We start from the raw sequence: 26,920 nt of genomic DNA, 5'->3' as shown, positions 1-26,920 counted from the left end.
ACCAATAAAAAGACGCGTTACATCCAAAATTAAATTATATACAAGTATTCTATAAATATTTGTTGGACAATTGTTTATCTTTCTAACCGTTTAATGGTTAAAAGTCACATTCCCAGAACGACATGCGTTTGAAATCTGATCTCAGGAACTGCATTGTTTTTGCAAAAACCTATTTTCATATTAATCTAGAAAATATATCAGGTATGATAATAAAATGTTATAGTTCCATTAGTGTAGTTGTGGATAAAACATCTTTTTATTTCGACGACGACAGTCGGCCTGTCGTCTGACAGTTCTGTTTTGTGAAATATACAGATAAAGTATAGCATGTTATAGTTCCATTAGTGTAGTTGTGGATAAAACATCTTTTTATTTCGACGACGACAGTCGGCCTGTCGTCTGACAGTTCTGTTTTGTGAAATATACAGATAAAGTATAGCAAATCCAGAAAGCATGTGTTCTAAAGCATATATTTTTTAAAAGAAAAAAAAATCACTGTTACTACACACGAAGACTTATCGTTGAAAAAGTTATATAATAGTTGAAATCAAAGTGGCAATCAATAAAGCTTAAATTAGCTGTAACCAGATTCAGTCAAAAATACATAATATCGAAAAGCATACAATGAATGAATTGTAGAATCACACAACCATTCTTGTGTCTTCGGATCTAAGACAATGAAAACCTGTCTGTTGTGAATTATTGAACAAATACATCCTGATGTTGACCGTACCACCCATAGTCGCCGTCACTTAAAATTGGCACCATGTTTTTGTCAAAAATTTTCTTAAATATCGACCGCGTTTACAAAAGATCATGTTTTTCAATAAGCGGAATCAAATATCATTCCAAAAATCATCTACCTTTTATTGTGTTTGCACTGTATAATTCTGACCTTCACATAATCATAGATTATTTTGTATGGTGGAATCCGACATTGTTATTACCGGAAGTGTTGCCGTGGAGTTCCACGTGCTCTCCATTGTTCTAGTGTCTCTCGGAACTTTTCGTCATCTTTACATAAACAGCGAGGGAAATTGTATCATCAATGACAAGGATATTACCGGAGAGTAACAAATGTTATGGAATAAGGGACCCCATAGAAACCAAGATGGCGGTTATACAATGTAAATAATCTTACAAAAAGTGAAGGTCAGGATTATACAGTGCAAACACAATAAAAGGTAGGACAGTAGTGGATATTTGGACAGCAATTTACTTCCGCTAAATGAAAAACATCATCTTGAGTAAACGCGGCTGATATTTAAAATTGTTTTGACAAAAAACATGGTGCCAGTTTTACGTGACGGCGACTACATGTAGTGACGATTTCATACACTAAGGTTGCAGATTGTTGTTCGTTTTAGAAGCGCACTTCCATATATAGATGCTATTACAATTGGTGTGTTTGCAACATATTAATTGAGTTACGAGGTATGTTTCTATTAAACACTATTGAAGCTAACAGTTCTCGTTACAATAGTCATATTCAGTATTCTAAACAGTTCGAACATTACACTACATCCATCTTTATGCTTATACAAGTACAAATTAGGAGATTAATATCATTCTATGAGGTCACACTCGGGGAAATAGAACAGGAATATGATGTAGGCAATTGGAACATAAATAAAGGCAACAGTAGTATATACCGGTGTTTGAATATTCATAAATCGACTGAGAAAAAATCCGGGTTAAAAACTAAAACTGAGGGAACACATCAAATATAAAAGAAGTTATGTGACACAATAGAAACACAACATTAAAATGTAACACACACAGAAACGAACTATACTACAACAATGGCCATTTTCCTGATATTTTAAGAATAAAATGGTGAGTTGAACCTGGTTTTGTTTATGCCAAACCTCCCGCTTTTATGGCAATGTTAAATAGAATATTTAAACATTACATGACAGGACTACAGTTAATAAATGGGAAAACACATAGGACAGAGAAACACACAAATAATAGATAACAGAAGGTACCAGGTTTAAAAATTATTACGCCAGACTTGCGCTTCGTCCAAACAAGACTAACCAGTGACGCTCTGATGAAAAAAGTTCGAAAGCCAAAACCAGTACAAAATTGAGGAAAGAAAAAAGAAATTCAAAGTCATAGGTCATGAATAAACGGACAACACTATTGTTAAAACAGAAAAAAAAGACCAACATACACACAACAGTACACAACACACTTAATTGAAAACTAAAAAAAAATGAGAAAGGAAATGGGGAATGTGTCAAAGCGACAACAACTCGACCATAGAGTATACAACAACAAAAGGCCACCAATGGGTCTTCAATATAAAGGGAAACTCCCGCACCTGGAGGCGTCCTTCAGCTGGCCCCTTAAAAAGAATGTATACTAGTACAGTGATAATGGACGTCATACTCAACTCAGAATTATGCACAAGAAACTAAAATTGTAAATCATACAAGACTAACAAAGACCAGAGGCTCCTGACTTGGGACAGGCGCAAAATTGCGGCGGGGTTTAACATGTCTATAAGATCTCAACCCTCCCCCTATGCCTCTAGCCAATGTAGAAAAGTAAAGACTACGTAGCACGAACCCCGACCAAAAACTTTGGGTGATCTAAGGTGCCCCGGAAAGAAATGGCAGATCCTGTTCCACCTTTGCAACTTTCGTTATGCTTATGTTAGTACAAAACCTGTAAAATTCCAATTCAATAGGTCACAATCGGGATAAAAAAACTCTATTTTATAAGTTCCATCATGTCATATTTCATCTTAAGTTCCTACGCATGTATTCATCCCTGATTTTCAAATGTTTGGAATGCAGAAAAGCATGTAAGCCGACTATGCTGTATGGGCTTTGCTCATTTTTGAAGGCCGTATGGCAACCTATAGTTGGTAATTTCTGTGTCATTTGGTATCTTGTGGAGAGTTGTCTCATTGGCAATCATACCACATCATTTTTTTTGCGTGCGAAATTGATAAAATTGAAAATTATTCGGTAAATTTAACTTCATTAGACACGGATAAAATATCTGGTACAAACAACAAAATATCTGGACTTGTATTTTTCTAAAGATTAAATGGTCACTCAGTATTAATAATTTAGATTAAAGCAAATTAAACACTAGCCTGGTGTATTGTTAAGTATTCATTTAAAACAGATTAACAAACATATTGAGCAATAACACAATCATACACATTCAAAACTATATGTTCGTCTTATCAAACCGACGTGCCCTACATAATGCTAATGACGCCTAGGCAATGGCTCACAGATTTCGTGTTTGTTGATTGCGTTCAATAGGACAATAACACTTTGAAATACACATATACAATAAATAATACTAACACATGATTTACAACATGATCAACCTAAAAGCTTACTTTATATTCACACTCATTTTTATAACATTTATAAAACGTTTAGCTGCACGTGAAATATGAAATAATACTTGGCATACTGAATATGAAATATTAAAAAATGATATCATTCAATGAAATGGTATGTCAAAAATGCATAGTGTGTCAGTGAATATATTATAAACAAAAGTAAAAATTTGAACTTTTTCGAAAGTATGAACTGGTATTTTGTAAAAAAAACTTGTAATGTGTTCTATTATGCAAATAAATGCTGTTACTTTTACATTAACTAGCTGTGCTTCTATTGTCTTATAAAATAAAGGCTATGAAGGATTTGAGTTTTCTCGTTAATTGTTTTACATTGTCTTATCGGGGTCTTTTATAGCTGACTATGTGGTATGGGCTTTGTTTATTGTTGAAGGCCGTACGGTGACCTTATAGTTGTTTATGTCTGTGTCATTTTGGTTTCTTGTGGACAGTTGTCTCATTGGCAATCATACCACATCTTCTTTTTATATTGGTTTTAAAATTAGGTCATTCTTTACTACCTTGAACACAAAACACAAAAGTTAACGCCACGTCTGCATGCAGTGCTGGATGCAATGAGGAATGCAATCATGCAATGATGAACAATTTTCCGCGACAATAATGAATATCATATTAGATTTAATTAATAGCAGACATTTTACATAGCAATACATTTGTACAGTGTTGATATGGTAAAAAGTTGTTTCAATTAATAAACAAATCGCCTGTTCTTTTGTATTATTGCACCCATCGTTGATGACTACATTGAGGAATTAATTGTGACTGTGATGTACTAATACAAGCATTGTGACATCAAAAATGTACGGCAAAATGGTCCCGATAACAATAAAGTATTAACTACACATTTAATATTGGTAATCTTTCCTTTTCTTGTTTCTTTGTGTCTCCATTTAATAGGGGATCTTGATTGATATTTGCACTTTGTTTCGTCTTTCCATTGGTCCAACATCGTCTAATAAACAGAACCTCGCGTCCTATCATAAAGAAAGGGGAACAAATGAATTCAAATTGTTTAAGCACTTGTTTTTATATAACTGTAACAATTGCAAATATTCTAGTGTTTCACGTAAATTTTAAAAGGAAAAACCATTTAATATAAATGTAATTGTTTTTTTCACACCTTTAATACAATTACCAGCACGATAAATTCAGTAATTGCATTTACAGTTCATATTTTAATCGTTTTTAGAGATATTCGTATATCGCCGATGTCAGAATAAAAAAGGTAATGATTAAGACTATTCGTTGACATATTTTAATCATTTCATTCTGTGACATTCTGCTGTTGTTTCGCTTTAGACAGAGAGCTCAGTATTGATTATTCGAGACAATGAATAGTAAATGCATTGAAAGCAAGTACCACGCAACACTTACATGACTTAGGACTTATAAAAAGGAACATTTGCTGTAATTGCATATATAACAACTATTACAGGTCCCTGTACCGCATTCAGCAGTAAGCAAAGCCCATTATGCATAGTCAGCACTAGAAGGCTCCAGGATGTCAGCGGATCTCACCCCCTCCTAAACTGAGACAGCGGTGATATTAGTACAACATAAGACGAACTTTTAAATCAGTTGAACGAAGTTCAACTCATCTAGTGGGTACTAATGCAAATACACATAGCAGAAACATAGTGGAATTGGATGGGTACCTGTACATCTCGGCTTTATGCTCTTTCATGCAAATATGCACTGACTAGACAGTTGCTATATTTTAAATCGTAATGTAAGATTTGAACTGACATCAACCGTATTAAAAACTTACTTTTGGCCAAGATTATGCAAATTAAAATCATAACAACCACAGCACATCCGATGGATATGGTAATCATTGCCAGCGTGCCTTCTTCTTTTTCTAAACATTTAAAACAAAATATTAATAAAGATAAAAAGGAGATATTCTGAATTCCAAAGTTCAAAGACCTTTGGAGAAAGACTTTACGGAAGAAATATAGAACACACAAAACAGGAGTTAAACTTTTATATGCGAATATTTGCAAAACAATTTTAGCAAAACGCGAGTTCCACATTATATTCACATGAAGGAAATACCACAATAACTATTTGTGCCCGTTTACATGCTGAGTTTTTGACTGTGTTAACATTTACTCTTTGCATTAAAAGTTCAAAGCTGGTTCTGGTAAAAAATCAGTAAAACATCTCACAACTATTTTTTAGAAAACTATTACCTGTGTACACTTTGAGGTAGAAAGGAAGAATCTTGAATGATCAGATTTAATTTGTTTTGTGAAATTAAGATACATCAACACAAATTTTGAGTATGCTCTCTCTCCTCACTGGCATGATCAGAAAGTTTCAATCTGTTTTATATGACGGATTTTAAACTGTATGATGAAGTCCTGTTTTCAAAGCATATTATTTTTGCCAAAGTTTTGCAATTAATCATTACAAAATATGAACAACTATGAATGCAAGACACAAAAGAAGGAACAGATACATTCTAACAAATATAAAGACATTAGATGTGTCTTACCATGACATATATCTATGTGTTCGTCAAAAATGGAAACATTACGATACACAAGGTTGCAAAGTATCTGCAGTCTCCCTTCACAACCGACACTGTCAACAGGAAAATTGTAAATCACTTTAACATCATTATGATATGTGTACCATTGTATTACAGAAATAGTTGCATCATTGATAAACCGACCCTGAAAAAAGGAGGAAGTCTCTTTATAGTCAGATTGTATATGACAATCTTTTAAAGTACAAGCAGTAAATCTCAGGTACCAGAACCATTTAAATATAAATTAATATTATTTTAATACGATGTATGCTAGCATAAGGCAATGCAATGTTTTTTAAATATTGTTTCACTGAATGAAAACTGTTTTTGGAATACAATTGAAATACAAAAACATTAGTATCAAATAGTTTTTCCTACTCACCTGAAACCATGCTGAGCAGCTCGGAACAGGGTTCACCTTATCTAGCATAATTTCTATTCCCATGCTGTCGTTGTTGATGTACTTTTTATCTTTTATTAGTTGTGTAATAGATGGTAAAGCTGAAAGGGATGTGTACAACAATTTACATTCATTGTATTTCCTAAATTCAATATTTAAAAAAACATATATGGGATAATCACTATTTCAACAATGGCAAAGGCCTATATAGTTGTTTTGTATATTTAGAGTCCATTCTAACAGCTCAATAGTATTGAGTCGAACTATTGTTTTATATGTGTGACGTTTACAAATGCATGCAAATTAGAATCCCTTTACTTACAGTACTAACTCGAAAGAAATACATGATGTTGTTAAACTCAGAAAATTATATACACCATTAAAAACTTACACATAATATGATTTCGTTTGACAAACAGATTCTTAGTGCAACCATTAAATCCACAGGTACACGTGTAGTTGTAGTTTAAATCTGATTCGCTAATATTGTGAATTAACAACTCAAAATCATTACTGGTATTTTGCGTTAACATTTCATATTTATTTGGATATTTGCAGTCACCATCCATACAAAGCATGTCGTAGTTTCGGCCTCCTGTCCATTGTCGTACTTTCAAGTTTGAATCAATGTCGACCTTTGTGCTATTTATGAAACACCGTAAAATTATGTCTTTTCCAAAGCTTACTGGCAAGGTTGTTAAATTCCATGAGGCTGAAAAAATATTTCATTTTTGATAAAGTAGAATTTTATCATAAATTCTAAACAAGAATATAAATGTATTTAATAACATGAATACACTGACTATATTCAGACAACAACTTTTCTCTAACATGTAACACTTTTGAATAATTTAGACGCAAGAGGGAAGATCACACGTTGAATACCATTATACATTTTATACTTGAATGAAGCATTGAATTGATATAACATACAATATGAAATAAAGGGTCAATTTAGATAATAAAAACTCCCCCGTACAATCAATTTGAAAAGTTGTAGATACATCTATTTCATATTGAATGCAATAAAAAAGAAATGTTATCCCTGGATTTACGAGTCCGACTGATTTACACTGAATTGGTATAGAAAATCAATCAAAATTTAAAATTATTTAAGGTGGTACCTAATACCTTTACTATAATTAATTGACTCGTTTAATTTTCATAAAATTTTGACAAAAGATTTACTTTGACCCTTTGAAAAAAATATAAAAAGTCAAAAATCAAATTACTTTCTTGGAAAACAAATGATTTGATATATAGTCGTTAAACAAACGATAATTTTAATCATTGATAAGATTAATATTTCCTTAACAATACAACGTGATTAAGACGTTTAGGTGATTTTACAGAGTGACCTCCCTGTAGTGTTAGGTACCACCTTAAACTTATGTTTGTGTCACGGAGGTTAACGGAATGTACATCACGGCACAATGATTGATGGAGTTACAATACACTATCATGTTATATACAACAACTATTCAGAAATTACTTATTACATTGTGTAAATAAATATATTTGGTGTATTTACTGTCTTCTGGTTAAAATTATTATTATGGTAACACGCCAACTCTGACGTTGTGTATTCATACGCCAACATGCGTGTACGTTGTTATTGTTAATATAAATAATTTGAAAAGTTCTTTGAGCCTTATTTTTGATAATAATTTATTTATAGTGAATGGCAATAATTTATTGTGAATTCGCGGATTATTAAATGTGAAGAGTCAAACATTAATTTTATGGTTTAATAAATTCAAAATAAATTATTGCCATTCATTAATTAAGTCATTCTACAGGTTATAATCATTTTTATTTTCGTCTAGGTTAAATAAAACAATTACACCATCAATCCATTCTTAAAACGGATGTATCTAAAAAATATTTCATTTTGAAACCAATATGAATAAAAAACGTGGTTTTGTTTCGTATCCCTTACACATGGTACAGGTCACGCTCATTTTGATGATGGAACGTACTAAAACAAAACCAATCTGCACCTTTTGATAAAGTCATCATTTTAAGTATGCAAAATATAATATAATTTTCTTACCAGACGTACAATTAGATGCTGTGCATGCTTTACCCACAACTAATACAATGAAAGCAATATAAACCAACATTCTATTCATAATGACTTTATACAATCTACAAGAAAAAACAAATTTCGTTAATGATAATTGAGTGATATGTTTAGCAATTCTTGTTATATCAAAATGATTTGTATTGTTTTTTTTCTTGTATTGAAATATTATAACAATAGTGCAAATGATATTCGATCTTTGTATCAAAAGTATTAAAACAAAAGCAGAATACTTATCAAGATGACCTTTATTTGATTTTCATAATTGCAATCTCATTCATGTTTTCTTTTAAATTTTGGGGCACACCCGTTTATCTGTTACATTAATTCAATTTATAAAGGTGCACATCAAAAATCAAACCACAAACAAAAGAAGAAACACTATCTTGTCACTTTCTTTTTATGAAAAGAACTAATTTATCTAATGTTATTATTACAATGAAATGTTTGTTGTGTATACCTTTATTTTTGATCTGATAGATTTTGATTGTCCTTTCGCTACAAAATAAAAAATAAAACAACACTTATCTAGATAACCTGTAATTTTTCACTATATCAATCTCATTTATTATTTTTATTTTGGGTTCACCCACAATTTGATACATTTATTCAATTGATTATGTTACAAATCAAACAACAAACAAAAGAAAACAATATCTTGTCACCGTCTTACAACTTGATATGACAGTAAACCTAAATCAATAGTCTTAACCCAATCCTTCGCTCATGCATTAACTTTATAACAACGATTAGTGAATTTAAAGGGGCACCCGAGCTATAAATGTATACCTTTGAACATTTGTTTCTTTTAAATGTTTGCAGTCAAGTGGTTTAATCATACATCAACCTCCACAAGCATTTAAATGATAATGAAACCACAATTTCCAATAAGCGCTTTTTAAACAAATTGCCAACGGTTAAAAAATTTAGTAGTTTACGCTTGCGGTTTGTCAAGATATACAAGAATTTGATATGCTTCAGCACAGGTATGAATCCCTAAAAGTACGACATGTTAACTAGAATGATCTGCCCCAAACTAAGTCTTAAAAATAAAAAAAACAAAATAAAAGCCAGACGATTTGGTATAATTTTTGATTGTAAGAAAGACAATCCTCACTTTGGAAAAATAAACTCATTATAGATACCAGGATAAACAGTTTGTATTTGCGCCAGACGAGCATGTCATCTTCAAAAGACTCATCAGTTAAGTTCGAATCCAAAATCCATAAAAGTACGAAGTTGAAGTGCATCGAGAACAAATTATTCCTAAATGTTTGCCAAAATGACAAGTAAGGTTGGTACTATTCAGTGCAGTATCCAACCTCCACTTACAAAATAAATGTGTTTTGTCTGTTTAATTGCTCCTGTAACCACGGACACCATATATTATTAACAGACAATACCTTACTATATTTTGAATTAAAAAAAAAAATAACAAGAACCCACTATTTTTCTTTTTATAGGTAGGTAAACACGCGTATTTTTTTGAGATGTCCACAAAAACCCAGACGGATATCATCAATGTTTTCGAGGAATATATATAAAATTTAATGAACAAAATGTTCATATATTAGACCTACTAACGTTTGCATTATGATCATTTTATTGTCGTTAGTTTAAAGCTTACCTCTGTAATCATATGTTCTGTATACAATTTATAAGTCAATCTTAATAAATGAAGCTAATTATCATTTCCGACGAACAGTTTGTAATATGTTTTGTGTCCTTATATCTTCAACGTGCCAAGTTAACTAAGTGAGGATGCAACATGCATGTAAATATAAAACTTTATATTTTTTGTCTATTTTTATACAATGACTAACGGGGCTTCACCATATCTTTATGCCGACTTAAAAAAAAAGGTTCAATAAGATTCTATAATTCATGTTCGAACTAGTGCAATTTAATAATTCTTTAAAGATATTATTGAAATATTGAATCTGTTTCACTAATTGATAAACTGTTAAATTACCATTGTCAATTCAGGGTCAATAATATCATATGCAAATTTTGACACTTCATAGACAAAAACATAACAATAATTTGATTAAACATGTATAGTTATATTTACATGGCCACTTTATCAGTTTATCAAATACCATATCTAGAACCAACATATACGTATGTAATTTTCAAAATACCAATTTTATTCATTCATTCATTCATTCATATTTGACCTCAATTATGAGCGCACCTTTTTATTTGTTATAGCACTGTTACCTTGATCCAATTTATAGAATATAAACCACAAAAACAAATATTCATTATCTTGTCTGTGAATAAAAACGATATTAAAGACATCAATAATCTACCTATAACCGTGAATTATACACGTATTTAACAGTTATATCAACTAATTTAAATAGGTATGCTAGCGTTAAATTTCTACCGATAGCCTTTAAAGTAATACATTGTGGTTGTATTAACTAATGTCTTATTTGATATTCAATAATTTCTAACTAAATATGACATTACACTGATACTCACGCCACAACTAGGTGACAATGTCACAAATGAGACAGTGATAAATATTTAAATAAAATGTTAAATGTTGCAGATTGTTCTAGTATAAAATTATAACCAACATTGTAATATGTTCGTTAAAATATGTAAGAAGATGCTATTCTCAACATTCCTGAACACAAAAAAAAAAGATCACTCACTTATATTAACTTATTTGTTGATGCTTTAGCAATGTGATTGTTATCGTCGTGTTGACAATATAAAAAAAATGAAAGTAATACTTTATCAATTGTATGCTCCTAAAATCAGTATTGTGTTTATGATTATGTATTCCATCTGTTTTGAAATGGCAAATTATTTCTTTTTTTTTTGTTTTGTTTAAATCTTGATAAATAAATTTCAGAAAGACATTTCACGCAATACTCATATTTCGGATATAAAATTGGAAAGGAAATTTATCACTTGCAAGTATCAATTACATACATTGAGTGCTGGTTAAAGTCTGTACAAATTATATTATTATGCAAAAATGTTGTTATTCGTTTAATTGTACGTGTTAAACACCTTCTTCAATAACCTCTGATGTATCATGGTGACAGTGCTTCCTTTATGCAGCTAACTGGATTATATCATCGAACTGCAACAATGTACTGGCAAATGCAGCATCGCAAACAATAATAATTAAAAAGGCAAAACAGAAATACTAATACTATAGAGCACAAGATACATGTATTTATTATCAGTCGATTTCCTTTAACGACTATATTTATCTTGTAGGTGATTTGTCTAACTTGTAACAATGATTATGCTTATCGTGCTTTTATATACTAAGTTATACATTACCACAGCAAATATACTGATGTGGTGGCACCTTCCGTTTAATCTAGTCACAAATCTTATCAATGAGGATGTTAAATGTAGGTATGTTTACAAAGAATGAAACGTTTTTTCTTATATTTTAACTATGACTAATTTGGAAATTTACAACTTCAATATTTAAAGTCTCACGCACTATAGTACACCGATCCATTCACTATCAGAAGATAACATATTTTTATATGGATGACATTAGTATTGTCAGTTTTAAACATGCATCAATGCATTTAATTTTGATATTTAAAAGTCATGCATATAACAGGATAAAACACAAGAATTTTTACTCAAGATAAGATGTACAAAGTTGATAATTACTGTAAAGACAGTATCCCGAAACGAGTAACATAATTAAAAAAATATGTACTGAATTTGATCAACTTTTTTTTTGTGAGAATTTTGAACTAAATCCATATATAGTGTTTATGTTTTTGCTACTAAATTTATTAATGCAGTCTTGTACTTCATTTTAGATTATCTATATATAGATTTCCATGCAACTTATGATTTGAACCTTACACGTCCGTATCTCCTTATACAATTCGTTTCCGCTGCGATGAAGCAATTAAGAAAAGAAAATACATTGACAGTCGCACTCGTTCCTAAAAATAGCCTTCATAAGTTTACCGAACTTCAAATTTCATAAATCCGTAAACTGTAGGTTAATCCAGAAAACACGAATTGCTCACGACATTAACTGATGAGTCTTATAAGAAGGACCTACTGTCGTGAAACACTACACTCAGTGATACGTTTGTACTTATTCTGCTTGCAGATTTTTCATCTTAAGAGTATTATCTTCAAATATTATTAACTATTATTGACTTGGTTGACTTTTCTGATTTTTTTGAAATCTACACTTTTACTCTGCACTTTGTTTATCATAAGTATGTTTTTTAAACTATAAAGGCACACCGCTTCACCTTTATAGTATTTGTTTATGTTCACACAAACTGTTTGTAATGTTTGTAATATTTACCCAGTGTAAGTGCAGTTATCTAATATTGTAAACAAACTATAATGCTTTTATCTGTTGTAAAGCCAACTGCATTAAATACTTCAATACACCACCAAATAACGAGACGTGTATTTTCCGTCGTTTTTTAGAAGATAATTTAAATTGACAACGAAATAATATCTTTCAATCCTGGTAATTATGATGAGCTTAGCATATCGACTATTCTAAAATATTTGAATATAACTCTATACACAAGGGAATGGGTTCGGGTCATAAACGGTAAAGGCAACAGTTACAGTAGTATACCGCTGTTCAAAATTCATAAATCGATAGAGAAAAAACAAATCCGGGTTACCAACTAAAACGGGGGGAAACATATCAAATATAAAAGAACTACGACACAACAGAGATAGAAAAAAATAAAATCACAAAAATACTGAACTCAGAGGAAAGTCAATTCGGAAAGTCCATAATCACATGGCAAAATCAAATAACAAAACGCATTAAAAACAAACGGACAAGAACTGTCATATTCCTGACTTGGTACAGGCATTTTCAATTGTAGAAAATGGTGGATTGAACCTGGTTTTATAGCTAGCTAAACCTCTCACTTGTATGACAGTCGTATCATATTCCATTATATTGTCACCGATGCGTGAACAAAACAAACAGACACAATACTAGTAGTTACAAATGTCAAAAATAGGGGTACAGCAGTCAACAATGTGCTATCATCTTAATCACTATAAAACAACAAATGTAACGAAGAAGCACAAAAAGGGCATACATCAAATTAACATCCTCATTTTGATTATATTATACGATTAAATTATACGATTCTATTTGTCTATGTAACATTCATCCATCAAGGAAGGAGGGTTTTGAGTACTGGTATAAAATTGCGCGTTTGAAATTCGCACAGGTAGACATGAAATAATTTTGACGTTCAAAGTATGAGGGGATGCATAAATACAGTCATGCAAAATAGATATAACAAAAACTGACTAAACAGTATACTGTAATAATAAATAAAATAGTAGTGTGGTTCAAAGTATGACGGGATACATAAGTACAGAGTCACGTCAAATGTATATCACAAACAAAGTGGGTTAACAGTAAAAGTACTATTAATAAATAAAATAATGTTGTCATTCAAAGTATGACAAGATACATAGGTACAGAGTCACATCATAAAATAATTTTGTCGTTCAAAGTATGATGGGATACATAAGCACAGAGTTACGTCAAAAAGGACATCTAAAAAAACAGACTTAACAGTAAAAGTAATATTAATAAAGACAAATAAAAGAATAATATAACACGTTATTAAGATGAAAAACAACGTCAGTACGCAAAATCTATACTTCAAGACCATCGTGTATTATTTGTGAAGTTGATACGGAATATTTATCAACAAGTTCTGGGTACCTTCCGATGAACTTTGTTTTAGAAAAAGAAGGACGAGACGTTCTTTGACATACCCCTGGTTCATCAAATTTCTGCTCAGACATTGGTGACGTTTTACAAAGTCTGAGTAGGAGCTGCAAGCTCTTGAATACCGAATAAGTTGGGAAAAGTATATTCAATATGCAGGTGAAGTTGGTATATTGCTACTAAGGTGGGGGGAATTGATAATTTCAAAATCAAAATTGTCTCGTTTGTCATAGATTCTGGTACTAAGATGACTGTGTATGTCAAATTTGAGGTATAAGTCTAAAAATGAGGCGGAGGAAGCCGTGTCTGTTGTCTCTTTAATTTCTAGTTCTGATGGATATATTAATGGAACCCAATCAGAAAAGTTCGGATTGTTAATGGAAAGAACATTATCAATATATCTGAAAGTGAAATTAAATAACCTGGCTTCTTTGATCTTCTTGTTTTTGACAAGTTTCTGCAGGAACTCCGATTCATATGAAAATAAGAAGAGGTCAGCAAGGAGAGGCGCGCAGTTCGTTCCCATAGGAATGCCGACAATTTGTTGAAAAAGTCTACCTTCAAACTCAACAAATATGTTGTCGATAAGAAACTCCAGCATACTAACCACTTGTTCTTTTGTGTAGCATGTTTTACCTTTTTGTTTGTCACTATTAACGAAATATGCCTTATGAAATTCCAAAGTAATACATTTATAGCGTATGCTACCATTTTTATGTTGAAAGGCATTGTGGATTATTTCTTTTAGGCGATTTTTCAATTTCACATGGGGAATGGTGGTATACAGGGTGGAAAAATGAAAAGTTTTGATAGAACTTACTTCAGAAAAAGACCGAGATTTGAAATTGTCTAGAAGTTCTTTAGAGGTTTTAAGAATCCACATATGGTTAATACCACTACGCGAGTAAACAGTTTCACAGTATTTCTGAAGACCCTCTTTAACTGCGGATAGAATTTTAGTCAATCTTATGGACAATTCTTTAGTAGAACATGAAGACGAGCCAGCAATATACCGTTGTTTGTACGGAATTTTATAAACAAGGTAACTCCTCCGATTTGGTGTTCCCAGTAATGTTTATTGAAGCCATGAAGGACTTATGATTTGCTAAAATCTCATCCTTGTCAAATGATATGTCTTCGTATGTTGGATTACCTGAGTGCTCCTTTATACCCAATTCTTTTACAAGACATTTGTAGTAATACTATTTACATACAAAGACAATATTATTTGAAGCTTTGTCCGCAGGAACAACAACATACTTATCATGAAGAGATGATAGACATTTCATGGCCTCTTTGTTTCTGAAAACGGACTTTGGTCGATCGTTCACACAGTTCAACTTTCGGATTTTTTAATGTTTGTATATTTAAGATTTTCAAGAATCAAGTGAAATAGGTAAATTTTAAAATCATATGATTGCAAAAAAGGTTTTTAATCAAATTGAAACTAACAAATGGAAACCTCCTTATCCAAGTGAGACAAGAAAAATAAGTGTCATTTCGTATCGTTACACTAGTTAACAATTTGACTTAATTATTCATATTTCAATCGGTTGGTCGGATTTTCCTTTGTAAACGAAATTGTCATATGTAACCTACTCTCAGCCCATATCTGCCCTTTTATCTAAATCAATATGGTGTTGTACAAGCATGCCTAAGTATACACACGTTAAAAATTACAGAGTATTATTATTCGTATCAGAAAAATTATAAAAAAAAACTTAAATTTGTAACAAGACCATCTTTAGCGTTCCAGATAGGGAAGGCAAAATAAGCGAATCTGTTTGCGCACCATTTAATTATTAACTGTTATTTTTTTTACGATCAGTATCACGCATTAGGTGACCAAAATTGTCTATTTGTGTTTAAATTATTGCATGATATATTTTACACAGTCATGTGTTTGGAGAATGACCTAATATGTTCCGACATTGGAAAATGGTCTGGACTGACATTTATTGTATCTTACATTCTAGTAATGCCTGTTTTAGGATTCAAATAACCACACGCGCATTTATATCAGAAGAAGCTTATGAACCCCTATGCAGTGCAACCTGAATAATGTGTACCTGGTTGATGTATTGTAAATGCCTTCGAAATTTTGAAAATAAGCTTCTTTTGCTACAATTTAATTTTTTACAAATATACAAATAGTGTCTTAATGAAAATACCGTTATTGTGGGGACTATTTAACAGTTAACATTATCCTACCAGAGTTGATTAAATGAAGCTTTCAAGGTTATTTTACTTAGCATAGCAGCGAAATGATGTATGCGAAAACATGATTTATAACATAATGTCCATAGACAAAATGAAATAGATGATAAGACAATGCACTTTAAAATAATTAGTATGATGAACATAAATTCATACAAAAGTAGACAACTTCTGTTCCTTCAGTTGCATCAATAATATTGTCAAAGACACGGCAGAACATTGATGATAAACCGCGTCAAGATATACCGAAATTGGCAATGTAAAGAGAAACATATTACTTATCATCTGTGTCCTTTACATTTCAAAATGTTCAATCAAAATATGGTCATCCGTAACTAGTCGAAGGAACAACTTTGTTTATATTGTTATAAACCAATGTCAAGGCGCTTTCTCGTGGATGCAAATGACCATTGTAATTAGTTGGAGATGTGCATTCTATATGCAGTTTGATCTAAGGAGAATTAACAATTTCACAACAGTTAAAAGCATAAGCTGATTAAATTGCAGGTTTTCTTACATTTTTTTTTTGCCTCTTTTGAACTATTTATTACATATAATTTGCATTGAAGAAGAGCAAATGTAAGAACTAGGAATGACATGAATCAACACAGATTGCATTTCAGTATAATAAACTCCGTGAGTTTATCTTTCAATATCAATTTTCTACAAAAGGAAAACTATAAACAACTCATCAAATACTTATTCTCAAAATCATTAATAAGTGTATGTTTAGCGTTGAAAGAAACTAAGCACTTTACGAACAAGGGACTTTTTCTTAATTCTACAGAAAAGATCCACATGTAGCTGTTCTATGATGTAGTGTAAATATTTGCTTAATATATGATATATATCATATAAATGTTAAAAAGACGATGGTGAAGTGTGGTTAGACGTAAATACATTACGGAAATTCCTATGAATGAAGTAGTAAATTCTTCTTTCAAGGCCATGCACTCCACATAAAGTGTAAAAGTAACTATCTTTAAAGGCCTCCCGTGAACATGGGAAGATCTCCAGATTTTACACTGGCTAATGTAAATACACAAACAAACTGTGAAATAGTACTTTATCTTGGCAACAAGTACGTTTTCTACAAATGATCTGTCTGGACTTTTAACTAGTTCTTTAATTGGCTTTTATAATGACGCATATTAAAATGAAATACATGGATTGTGTTCAGAGTGTCAAGATATGCTGAAGTTGATAACGGTTGTTTGTGTTGTGGTACTTTAATCGGGAATCACTTATAAAAAAGGGACGAAAGATACGAAAGGGACAGTCAAACTCAGAAATCTAAAACAAACTGACAACGCCATGGCTTAAAATGAAAAAGACTAACAAACAACTGCACACATGACACAACATAGAAAACTAAAGAATAAACAACACGAACCCCACCAAAAACCTAGGGGTGATCTCAGATGCTCCGGAAGGGTAAACAGATTCTGCGCCACATGTGGCACTCGTGTATAAATTTTCTTTCCTTTAAACTGCACTCGCACACAATCGTATCCAAGAGTTGTCTTAATATTAAAATTGTCTTTACAATCAATCTTTAAAAGAGAGACAAAGTTATCAGACAATCATTTCAACTCATCAGTCAAAAATAATCTGACAACTCCATTGCTTAATAAAAGACCAACAGACAAATACAAGTAACGATGTTCAACCTGATATAACTTAAAAACCTAAAAAAACATACCAAATTTATCTTTTATTTTGTATTTTCCTTGAAATGAATTACATTTTTTATTGAGAAATAGTATACCTGCATGTGTATATTGTCGATTTCTATCCGACGCAGTGTGAGTTTTTCACCATTCGTAGAAAGATTGAATCAAGAAAAAAGACTTCCAGCGCACCAAATTATGAAGTCTTTTTGCAATGTTTTGCTTTCTTTTAGTGTATGCATTATATATTTGCTATATAATATACCTTTGAATACGAAAAGGTTTTTATAATATATAAACCTGCAAGGTTTCCTTTATTAAATCATATACTGTGGTGGAAAGCTTTGTATTGTGTACTAGATATATCGATTAGTTAAATACAATAAAGAATTCTACAAAAAGTTGAAAATTTCGAAAAGTGTTTAATTTGACAATTAATATTCATTGGAATTTCATTTTAAGGGAAACTACCTTTATCTTACATAATGTTTTAAGGATCGAACAGTGAAAATATTTTTTTAAAAATTCGACCTTCTTCTTTTCCACCGTTTGCTCGTTACACTTGGACAACTTATTATGAAATAAATCAAACGGAATGTATTAATTCATTTAAAACATTGATATTGGTACCAGTCTTGTATTACAATTCCAGTTTCCGGTGCATGTCAAAACATGGAGGGAAACAAAATAGTGCATTTTTTCTAAAAAAAATTCTGAACTCATTTTTTTCTGTTTGATTATAGGTTTATGCTGAATTGAAACATATATATAAACTTTTAAAAAAAATCTTGCATCTTATGGAGGATACCAATCCAGGAAAGTGGAAGGATATCATGTTTACTGGAAGTGGTGCGGCCTAGTAAAAACAGCAAACAGAAAGTAGAAAAGCAATGTTTTGACTTCAGGATTACGTAACGTTTTATTCTTCGTGGCATGACCCATTTTTTTTTTTTAGATTAAATCACAATTTCACATTAGTACATACATGATATGAACATGAAATTTTTTTTTTATGTAGCATTTTTTATTTTTTTATTTTCAAAGATCAGCTGTTTTGCATGTAAGCCTATGGAGCAGTCAATTTCAAGACTGCAACCTATTAGTACAATGTGTCACATATACACGGTGATCCCTCGCAGACGAAACGTTCAGAAACAGCAGAGACGACCCTGTTTATACACAAAATCATTACGGATACAAAGCTTATAAATCAGTACTCCAGACGCATGTTTTGTATTCACACAACTCATATGTGGCGCTTGAATCAGTTGCAAAGTTGACCCTCATATTTACGAAGATATATAGCATTAAAACACTGCAATGTTTATACAATGTATATAACATCATCTAGTAAAATAGATTTATTGTCAAAAATATACAATTGAAATGGTTTTTGTTGAGATAACTTTGTCCATGTATGTCGTGCATATAGCTTATAGTATTACATTACAATAGACAAGTTATGAAAATTGCACACATGAACACTTTCAAAATACATCATTTATTCTGTTTCATAATCTCGTGTTTCTGGGGTTTATTTTCTTTTTTCGTTGCGTGCACACGTGTATATTCGATAATTATGTCTCTTAGTGCAGCTTCAGATATTTAGATTTCCCTGTGAAATAACATTTTCTGTACAAAATTAACAATGTATTTTTACTAATTGTAGCTTACAATTACAATACTCTGTTTTACTTATTAAAATGTCTGTTTGTTATCTGTTATGTTAAATATCAATGCAACATTTTGTTGATGTAGTAAAATTACAACTTTTAAAATTTTATTTTTTCAAAATACAAGTGATAAACATGATTATGTACGAATTGTGCTACGCTTTGTTCTTTGACGCTACGAACAGGTGTTCTCTGTGAATACATTACGAGCAACTACCTCCAAAGTAAAGCACGGCTTGTTGGCTTTGATATTCGTGTTGTTCTATACAGTTGACAAAACACATATAAAGAATGGACAAGAACTGCCATATTCCTGACTTGGTACAGGCATTTTAAAATGTAGAAAATGGTGGATTAAACCTGGTTTTATAACGCTAAACGTCTCACTTTGTTGACAGTCTCATCAAATTCCGTTAAATAAAATAGTCAAAATATGGGTACAGCAGTCATCATTGTGTAACAATTTTAAAAGGAACAATTTAACAAAACACAAACACATTTTTTAACCCATATTTTTTTCTCTTAATCGATTTATCTTTATAGATTGAATACAAGAAAATTGTACATGGAAAAAGGTTAAAAAAAAGAACGAAATACCGATCGCCAAGAAAAACTTACAACTAGTTCACCTGTCCATGTTGTATAAAAAAAGTCAAACACATTAAAACAAAAATGGAAACGTCTTTCTGAAAAGTATTCTTAAGATAAAATTGTGCATGGCCAAATGTGTCGAGATTGAAACAAGCCGCTGAGGATAGGTTGCATTATTTTAAACTTGTTGTGGGTAAAATGAAAAAAGTAAAATCACAAAAATACTGAACTCAGAGGAAAATCGTATTGGAGAGTCTATAATCACATGGCAAAATCAATGGACAAAACACATAAAAAAGAAAGGACAAGAACTGTCATATTCCAGACTTGGTACAGGCATTTTCAAATGTAGAAAATGGTGGATTATTATAATAAAAGAAGATGTGGTATGATTGCCAATGAGACAACTATCCACAAAAGACCAAAATGACACAGACATTAACAACTATAGGTCACCGTACGGCCTTCAACAATGAGCAAAGCCCATACCGCATAGTGAGCTATAAACCTGGTTTTATAGCGCTACATTTCTCACTTTGTTGACAGTCTCATCAACCCGTTATATTCACAATGATGCGTGAACTAAACAGACATAATAAATAGAATAGTAAAAATATGGGTACAGCAGTCATCATCGTGTAACAATTTTAAAAGGAACAATTTAACAAAACACAAAACATCTATCTACACACATATTCCATGATTCGCGTGTCTGACGTCAGAAAATTTTATACGTCACATATTTTTGTCGTTCAATGTTTATACAAACAATTTTAAAATTTCATATAGGCATTATTCATGCTGTTAGCATACAGGGTTAAAAAATCAAAAGAATGTAAGAATCATTTTCAGAAATAGACCGAGATTTAAAATAGTCCAAAAGTTCTATGGAATTTATAAGAATCCACAAATAGTTCATTCCACTGATTGAATAATTTTGACGTATGTGGTGCAACGTATTTTCTAATTCATAATAGACATATATCTTAATGACATATTATAAAACAATAACATACTGACTGGATTTTTAAAAGTACAGAGTCAGATTATAAGAACCACAAAAGTCGCATATACAAAAAACACCAGCAAAAAATGAGATATAATACAAACACATTGACGGGACAAGTACCGAGCAACGTTGAAAAGATATCGCACAATGTAACAGTAAACGTACTGTTAATAAAAGAACAAAGACTAATGAAAGAACAACATAACATGTTGTTAAGATGTCAAATTCGAGATATAAGTCAAAAATTGAGACAGAGGAAGCAGTGTCTGTTTTTTCCTTAATTTATAGTTCTATGGGATATATTAAAGGAGCCCAATCAGAAAAGTTCGGATTGTTCATGGAAAGGACATCATCCATATCTAAAAGTGAAATTAAATAGTTAATCCAACAGCATGAAATTTCAATTTTAAAAAGAAAATAATTATGTTTTTTTTATGGCTGTTATTTGGGGAAAGGCGGTTATATCATATAGTTCTGTTGATTCGCCTACTAATGTTTCCTTTTTAAGTCAAAAGGTCCGTCAACAAAGAAAAAATTAATAAATCATAAATATAATGCGTCAATATCGCTTTTATCGATACACTTTTATAAAAAACGCTTAAACTTACACATTTGAAAAACAATGCTTGCATTAAAGTTATGAACTTAATGACAAGAATGCATGATGTGGGAGATATAATCTCAGTTTCATGATATATTGTGTGTGTTGTCAAATTATCTTTTGTACTTTTTTATCTAAAATTTGTGATTCAGATGTACATTAAAAAGGGACTGCATTGGCAAATACAAATATACAATTATACATACTTTAAAATCATGATAACGTAAGAGTTGAATAGTTTGCTTTATGTTAAAACAAATATTGACCAAAATACATGTAATTGTGTGAAACAAATAGATTATGTGATAAATTTGAATACTAAAAAAGGAAATAATGTCGTAAATTTATTTTAATGATGATAAAGAGAGGTAAATGACCGGTGGATCTTTTTGTTTATCAAATGGTGTACTTAAACTTGCGTATATCATCTGATCTAAATGCTAATTTTAACGACAGATAATACACCCATTGTCTTGTAAACATGTTCTTTTAAAATAATTTAAATACAGATGCACTTTTTCACACATCTCGATTACCTCTTTGATGTCAAAACCCCAACCGAGTTATTTATATCAACAATATTATAATAATAAAGGGGAATATTACTTATGCATTTAATATATCATATAATTTATAAATTTACAAGTCGTATTTGTTTGCCGGCGATATATTGCATGCATCAATAATTAGTCCCGAGACCACAATGAATTCCTCTATCATTTCTTTATAACGTTTTATCGTATTCAAAACAATTTGCCTATTCTTTTTGTATAATTTTTTGTGTGTGTAATGTACAGTACAAGTCCAAAAATATATGCAATTTTCAGAAACATTGCATGTTTACATCATTCAAATTTCTTACACATTTGAAAAACAATGTTTGCATTAAAGTTATGAACTTAATGACAAGAATGCATGATGTGGGAGATATAATCTAAGTTTCATGATATATTTTGTGTGTTGTCAAATTATCTATTATATACTTTTTTATCTAAAATTTGTGATTCAGATGTACATTAAAAATGGACTGCATTGGCAAATACAAATATACAATTATACATACTTTAAAATCATGATAACGTAAGAGTTGAATAGTTTGCTTTATGTTAACACAAATATTGACCAAAATATATGTAATTGTGTGAAACAAATAGATTATGTGATAAATTTGAATACTAAAAAAGGAAATAATGTTGTAAATTTATTTTAATGATGATAAAGAGAGGTAAATGACCGGTGGATCTTTTGGTTTATCAAATGGTGTACTTAAACTTACGTATATCATCTGATCTAAATGCTAATTTTAACGACAGATAATACACCCATTGTCTTGTAAACATGTTCTTTTAAAATGATTTAAATACAGATGCACTTTTTCACACATCTCGATTACCTCTTTGATGTCAAAACCCCAACCGAGTTATTTATATCAACAATATTATAATAATAAAGGGGAATATTACTTATGCATTTAATATATCATATAATTGATAAATTTATAAGTCGTATTTGTTTGCCGGCGATATATTGCATGCATCAATAATTAGGCCCGAGACCACAATTAATTCCTCTATCATTTCTTTATAACGTTTTATCGTATTAAAACAATTTTGCCTATTCTTTTTGTCTAATTTTGTGTGTGTGTAATGTACAGTACAAGTCCAAAAATATATGCAATTTTCAGAAACATTGCATGTTTACATCATTCAAATTTGGCCAATACCCCTATAGGCAAGCCAAGAGATGTTCCGAAACGTGTAAATATTACCTTTTTGCACCTGGCCCAATCACTCTTTCCTAATCAGTTAAAATAAAACATCCAAAAGTTTATTTCAGCTCTCTTCTTTCATTTCCACCCCAGAAAAGCTAAGAAATGTATGGGAAAGAAAAATAAAAAAAAATAAAGAAAAAGTACACTATAATTAAAGGGAACTATATTCGAACAACGAAAACCGGGGTCATCAATGGCGCTCAGATCAAAATATTTATAAAGCCAAACAAGTACAAATTTGAAGAGCATTGAGTATTCAAAATTCCAAAACGGTTGTGCCAAATATGGCTAAGGTAATCTATGCTTGGGATTAGAAAATCCTAAGTTTTTCGAAAAATTCAAAGTTTTGTGAAGAGGAAATTTATAAAAATGACCACATTATTTATATTCATGTCAACACCAGACTGTAAGATACGACTGCAAAAAAAATGTATTTTTTTAAATGAGATTTAATTTTAGCTCTAAATCTTTCTTATTCTTAATAATGATTCGGTTGAATTGTTTCATTTTAGTTATTACTCAGCCTTATATAAATGACTATATTTTTTAATCAATTTTGAATGCTGTACTGTAATCAATGGTTTGTACCCAGACAAAATGTATTTTTTGGAATAAGTGTCTCATTTTGTATCCATCTAACGCAGTCATCTGTCCATCTGTTGTATTAAGATGTAATACAAATAAGAAATTTGGTATGATGGCAATGAGACAACTCTCCATCAGAGACCAACTGACGTAAACTATAATGAGAAGGAGTAGATCAAACGAAAGATATACACACATTAGCTATAAATGGCTCCGAAGGAACTAATAGCCTGATTTATGCATAAAAAATAGACCAAAACAATTATGAGAAACATCATTTATTATTGGAGTATATACAAAATTATTTACTACATTATTAACTATCCATGCAAAAAATATTTACAATTTAAAACCCGCACTGCCCGTGTCCGTGTTGTATCCAACCGTTAATATATAGTAGTGCGTAATACGCTTCTACACTAGTGAGGAACATTTCAATGAATTAGGAGGTTTTACGACGATTGAATATAAGTGCATATTACATGTATTCGTTGATATTACTAACACAAATGATAGGAAATTTTGGAAATCACCTGCAATTTCAAATCTTGAACATGACCTAATACTTCATGTCGACTTTTACTGACGTCAACAAATTATCTCTGGGATTTTGTGAATTTTGTATCATTTAACATGTGTTGTCTTGAATAAATACAATTTGTCTGTACCTGCTCTAATTATAACATGAACAAAACAGGTATTACCTACCTGATTTTTCGTGTTCATATTTGTAATTTACCAGTTACCACTGATGAAGCTGGCCTTGGTTATCTCTGGTTGTGTTTTTTTATGTAAGGCCCATTATATAATGTAACTCCTAAAATGTCTATCGTTTTATACATCACTAGTTTGCATATTTTGGGTCTCTTCATAAAGAAGGAAATACAGAAATTGGCCTCAAACGCACTACATTTATAAAGTATTTGTTTTCTTTTATTAGAACGGGGTCGATACCATTGATAGTGGAATGTTTGTCCAGAAGATATCACTAGTTTAAGAGTTTAGGAACATGATTTATTACTTATTTTCATTCACTAAAGTTCCCCATTGATTGATCATTAAACTAAACAATCATCAGCCAAAAACAGCCAACAGATTGCATAAGGATAAACTGACAACATCATTGCTAAAACAGATAAAGACCAATATACAAGCAATAGTACATAACACACTAAATATAACACTTAAACTGAACACCACGTACCTGATTAAAACCTTCGAGTTATCTCATGTGCTCCAGAAGAAAAATCAAATCATGTTGCACATGTGGCATCCTTCGTTTTGCTTATATTAGAACAAAACCAGTAATAAGTGGAATTCAGTAGGTCACAATCGGGAGAGGGCCCTGGATTTGTAGTTGCAACATTTGAAAAAGGTGGCTTTTCTATTTTAGTTCTATTATGCTGTATTTCATCTAAATTTCCTACGCAAGTAAGCATCCCTGATTTCAAAATGTTTGAAATGCAAAAAAGAAAGTAAGATCCGCAAAATTAATAAAGTTTAAGACTTTATTTTCGCTTATTTCTTTAGACACGAAAGAAATTCCTTGTACAAACCACAAAAGATCGGGAATGTCTTTTTTCTATGTATGAAGTGGTAAAGCAGTATAAATCATTCAGATTAAAGCAAATTAAACAATAGGTATTTTTTTTTAGTATTTATTTTAAACAGATTAAAAACAATTTTGAGCAATAACACAATCATACACATTCAAAATTATATGTTTGTCTTATCAAACTGATATGCGCTACAGAATGCAAATGACGCCTAGGTAAAAAGTAAAATCACAAAACTACTGAACTCAGAGGAAAATCAATTCGGAAAGTCCATAATCACATGGCAAAATCAAATAACAAAATGCATCAAAAACGAATGGACAAGAACTGTCATATTCCTGACTTGTTACAGGCGTTTTCAAATGTAGAAAATGTAGAAAATGGCGCAAAGTTTTCGTGTTTGTTAATTACGTTCATTTGGACAATAATACTGTCAAATACACATATACAATAAATAATACTTACACATGATTTATAACATGATCAACTTAAAAGCTAACTTTATATTCGCACACATTTTTTATAACATTTATAACACGTTTAGCTTTTTACGATTAGCTGCACGTTGAAATAAGAAATAATACTTGCTGAATATGAAATATTAACAGATGATATCATAAATTGAAATTGTATGTCAAAAATGCATAGTGTACCAGTGAATAAATTAAAATCAAAAGTGGTAATTTAAATTTTATAAAATTCCGAAGGTATGCTCTGGTATTTAGGAAAAATAACACAATAACCATCAAAATCAGGGAGTAAACAAAGACTCACAAAACCAAAAGACATATACATCAACAGTTTTAAATAATAATTAAGAAACAACTTGTAATGTGTTCTGTAATGCAAATGCTGTTACTGTTACATTAACTAGCTCTGCTTCTATTATCTTATAAAAAAAGGCTATTACCGATGGATTTAGTTTTAAAATAAGGTCATTCTTTAAAACCTTGAACACAAAACACAAGAATTCACGCTGCGTCTGAATGCAATGGTGGATGCAATGATGAATGCGATAAAGAATGCAATGATGCAATGATGGATTCAATAAGACTCATCAGTGACGCTCATATCAAAATATTATAAAGCCAACTGTATTAAAAACTTACTTTTGG

The 26,920-nt window shown here is 31.0% G+C and overlaps 1 protein-coding gene across 6 annotated transcripts in view; it reads right to left on the bottom strand.

Moving 5' to 3' along the window:
• Window positions 1-3,115: 3,115 nt before the first annotated feature.
• Window positions 3,116-26,920, bottom strand: part of LOC139528558 (uncharacterized) — a 74,860-nt gene continuing 51,055 nt past the window's right edge. The window contains exons 1-8 of one of the 6 annotated variants that reach the window (XR_011665625.1): window positions 11,711-11,862; window positions 8,375-8,469; window positions 6,713-7,033; window positions 6,304-6,422; window positions 5,886-6,066; window positions 5,157-5,246; window positions 3,631-4,362; window positions 3,116-3,580 (exon numbers count right to left, since the gene is read on the bottom strand). Coding sequence is in view for 4 of the 6 variants with exons in the window: in XM_071324590.1 (XP_071180691.1) it covers window positions 4,226-4,362; window positions 5,157-5,246; window positions 5,886-6,066; window positions 6,304-6,422; window positions 6,713-7,033; window positions 8,375-8,453 (927 nt within the window). In the remaining 2 variants the exon portion in view is untranslated. Of the gene's footprint in view, window positions 4,363-5,156; window positions 5,247-5,885; window positions 6,067-6,303; window positions 6,423-6,712; window positions 7,034-8,374; window positions 8,470-8,864; window positions 9,215-10,031; window positions 10,260-11,710; window positions 11,863-26,920 lie in introns of those variants that run through there. The other 5 variants (XR_011665627.1, XM_071324590.1, XM_071324591.1 and 2 more) reach the window with 5 other exon arrangements.

This window comes from Mytilus edulis, chromosome 6 (assembly GCF_963676685.1).
Source record: "Mytilus edulis chromosome 6, xbMytEdul2.2, whole genome shotgun sequence".
Taxonomy (NCBI): Eukaryota; Metazoa; Mollusca; class Bivalvia; order Mytilida; family Mytilidae; genus Mytilus; species Mytilus edulis.
This window is presented reverse-complemented; position numbering and strand designations above follow the sequence as displayed.